The sequence below is a fragment of the Penaeus japonicus genome, unplaced genomic scaffold (assembly GCF_977035675.1).
Source record: "Penaeus japonicus unplaced genomic scaffold, GWHDUDI00000001_assembly GWHDUDI00000004, whole genome shotgun sequence".
Lineage (NCBI taxonomy): Eukaryota > Metazoa > Arthropoda > Malacostraca > Decapoda > Penaeidae > Penaeus > Penaeus japonicus.
In genome coordinates this window covers 8,851,887-8,854,386 of record NW_028234406.1, presented here as the reverse complement: position 1 = coordinate 8,854,386, position 2,500 = coordinate 8,851,887, and the positions used below count along the sequence as shown (strand labels likewise).

At 38.4% G+C, this 2,500-nt stretch overlaps 1 protein-coding gene across 2 annotated transcripts in view; it reads left to right on the top strand.

The window, feature by feature from the left end:
- Positions 1-2,500, top strand: part of Vha55 (V-type proton ATPase subunit Vha55) — a 6,858-nt gene that overhangs the window by 2,365 nt on the left and 1,993 nt on the right. For both annotated transcript variants that reach the window (XM_043027825.2, XM_043027827.2), the window contains exons 2-6: positions 577-803; positions 937-1,108; positions 1,240-1,330; positions 1,464-1,650; positions 2,017-2,205. In XM_043027825.2, coding sequence (XP_042883759.2) covers positions 579-803; positions 937-1,108; positions 1,240-1,330; positions 1,464-1,650; positions 2,017-2,205 — 864 coding nt within the window. In that variant the 5' untranslated portion in view covers positions 577-578. The remainder of the gene's footprint in view (positions 1-576; positions 804-936; positions 1,109-1,239; positions 1,331-1,463; positions 1,651-2,016; positions 2,206-2,500) is intronic.

The window sequence follows — 2,500 nt, the reverse complement described above, 5'->3', positions numbered from 1 at the left end:
TTTTTTTGTCCCTCCTAAAACAGTAATACTTCTATCACATTGAGTGTAAAGAAAAAAATGAAAATAGTAAAACACACAAAAAAACTTCAAGAAGCTGCCTCGATCAGAAATAAAATTCATCCTTAAGGGAAAGTGCTTGGTGGGCAAATCTCTGTGGCTGAGAGCATGGAGAAAACATTTTCCCCAACCCTCTAGTTTTGGAAGGTGCTTGGGGCATCAGAAATGTCCTGTCCTGATAGCTGGCTAGGTAGCTGACAAAGCAGATATTTTTTTTATATCAATCGATTCTTTTCTTAATTGCGAGTGGAAGGGAAAATTAAGGAAAAAGCAGTGGACTGAGCAACTTTCTTATGTAAATGATAGTGCAGTCTCGCTTGATAAGGAAGGCCACACTGCATAATGACAATTACATGCATATTGTAGAAAATTTATCCATGTCTGATAATTCTTAAGTGATGTATGAAAGTATCATGACTCACTGCATTATGTTCAAATAATTTCAGATAACAGTAAACAAATCAGCTCATTGACTGTTTGACTGAGATCAGAATTTAATCCCTCCTTCATCCTTTACAGAAATGACAAGTCTTGGTCACTTGCAACAAGTGGCTGCAGTGCAGCGGGATTACATTGCCCAGCCACGCTTATGCTACAAGACTGTCACTGGTGTTAATGGACCACTTGTCATTCTCGATGATGTCAAATTTCCCAAATTTGCTGAAATCGTAAATTTGCATTTGGCTGATGGTACGGAGCGAAAGGGACAGGTGTTGGAAGTTAGTGGTTCCAAGGCTGTGGTGCAGGTAAATATGAAGAATTTTCTAGACTTATGAAATGAAGATGTATAGATATGTGATTTTAGATATAAATATTTTTTTGTGTGTATCTAGTATGTTACAGTAAAGTGATTAGTAAACATTTGTTTTCTCTAAACAGGTATTTGAAGGAACCTCAGGTGTAGATGCCAAGCATACAGTATGCGAGTTCACAGGAGACATTCTCCGTACACCTGTGTCGGAAGACATGTTGGGTCGTGTTTTCAATGGTTCCGGTAAGCCTATTGACCAGGGACCAACTGTGCTGGCTGAGGATTTCTTGGACATTCAAGGTAAATAACTTGGCAGTGTTGGTTTATATTTTATTGCTATTTTCTGATTTTCAAACAGTCTTCATTGCGTAATATGAGCTGTTGTGAAAGCTGAACATATCTGGACTAAAAATATTCCTCCTACATCTTAGGTCAGCCCATCAACCCCTGGTCTCGAACATATCCAGAGGAAATGATTCAGACCGGTATTTCATCCATTGACGTCATGAACTCAATCGCTCGGTAGGTTGTTTGACATCCTGTAGCCAAGTATCAACTTCGAGAGTGCTTTATTGTGACATATTTATTTCTTACTTTGATACATCACTATCAGCACCAAGATGGTTTACTAACTTGAATTGACATGAATTCACAGAGGTCAGAAGATTCCCATTTTCTCGGCTGCTGGTCTGCCTCACAACGAAATTGCAGCTCAGATTTGTCGTCAGGCCGGTCTGGTCAACCTGCCCTCCAAAGGTGTGCTGGATGACCACAAGGATAACTTTGCCATTGTCTTTGCTGCTATGGGTGTCAACATGGAAACTGCCCGCTTCTTCAAACAGGTCTCTATCTCTTGACTCTTGAGTCATTTAACTACATTCATATATTATTTTGATTTTATGGATATAACTGTTATTGAGCTACATAATGAGTGTGTTGGTGGGTGTTTGAGTGAGTAGGTGGGTGTTTGAGTGAGTAGGTGGGTGGTTGAGTGAGTGAAAGTGAAGGAGGGAGTTAGTAATGGTGGGAGGGATTGATGGACGGACAGTGACCACGTGTATGTCTATTTATATCATGAAGCAGCATTAACCTATTGTTAGATATAGAAGATGGAGGTTACTAGCAAGGCTATCATTGGCACTAATAGGTCTAATGTAATTGATATTGTCTTTTTCTCTCCGGATGAAACATTTTAAACCATTTTTCAGGACTTTGAAGAGAATGGCTCCATGGAGAATGTGTGCTTGTTCTTGAACCTTGCCAACGATCCAACCATTGAACGTATCATCACCCCACGTCTGGCTCTGACCACTGCCGAGTATTTGGCCTATCAGTGTGAGAAGCACGTGCTCATTATTCTCACTGACATGTCTTCTTATGCCGAGGCTTTGCGTGAGGTAAGGACGGTTGGACGGTCTTGATTTCTACCTTGGAAAATCTTTGTTGTTCTTATTTTGTTAGTGTTGTTTATGATTGTGTTGTTTACAGATTTTTTTTTTTTTTTCAACTACAATTAGTTTCATATTCAAAGTTTTTTTTTTTTTTTATCCTTATGTATATATAGATCTTCTTCCCTTTAAAACTGATTGTATTTATTTATCCATGAATTCTCATATTTATTTACGATTTATATTTGTATTTCTCATACTGAATACAGTTGTGTATGCATATATATCACCAAGTATACATTTT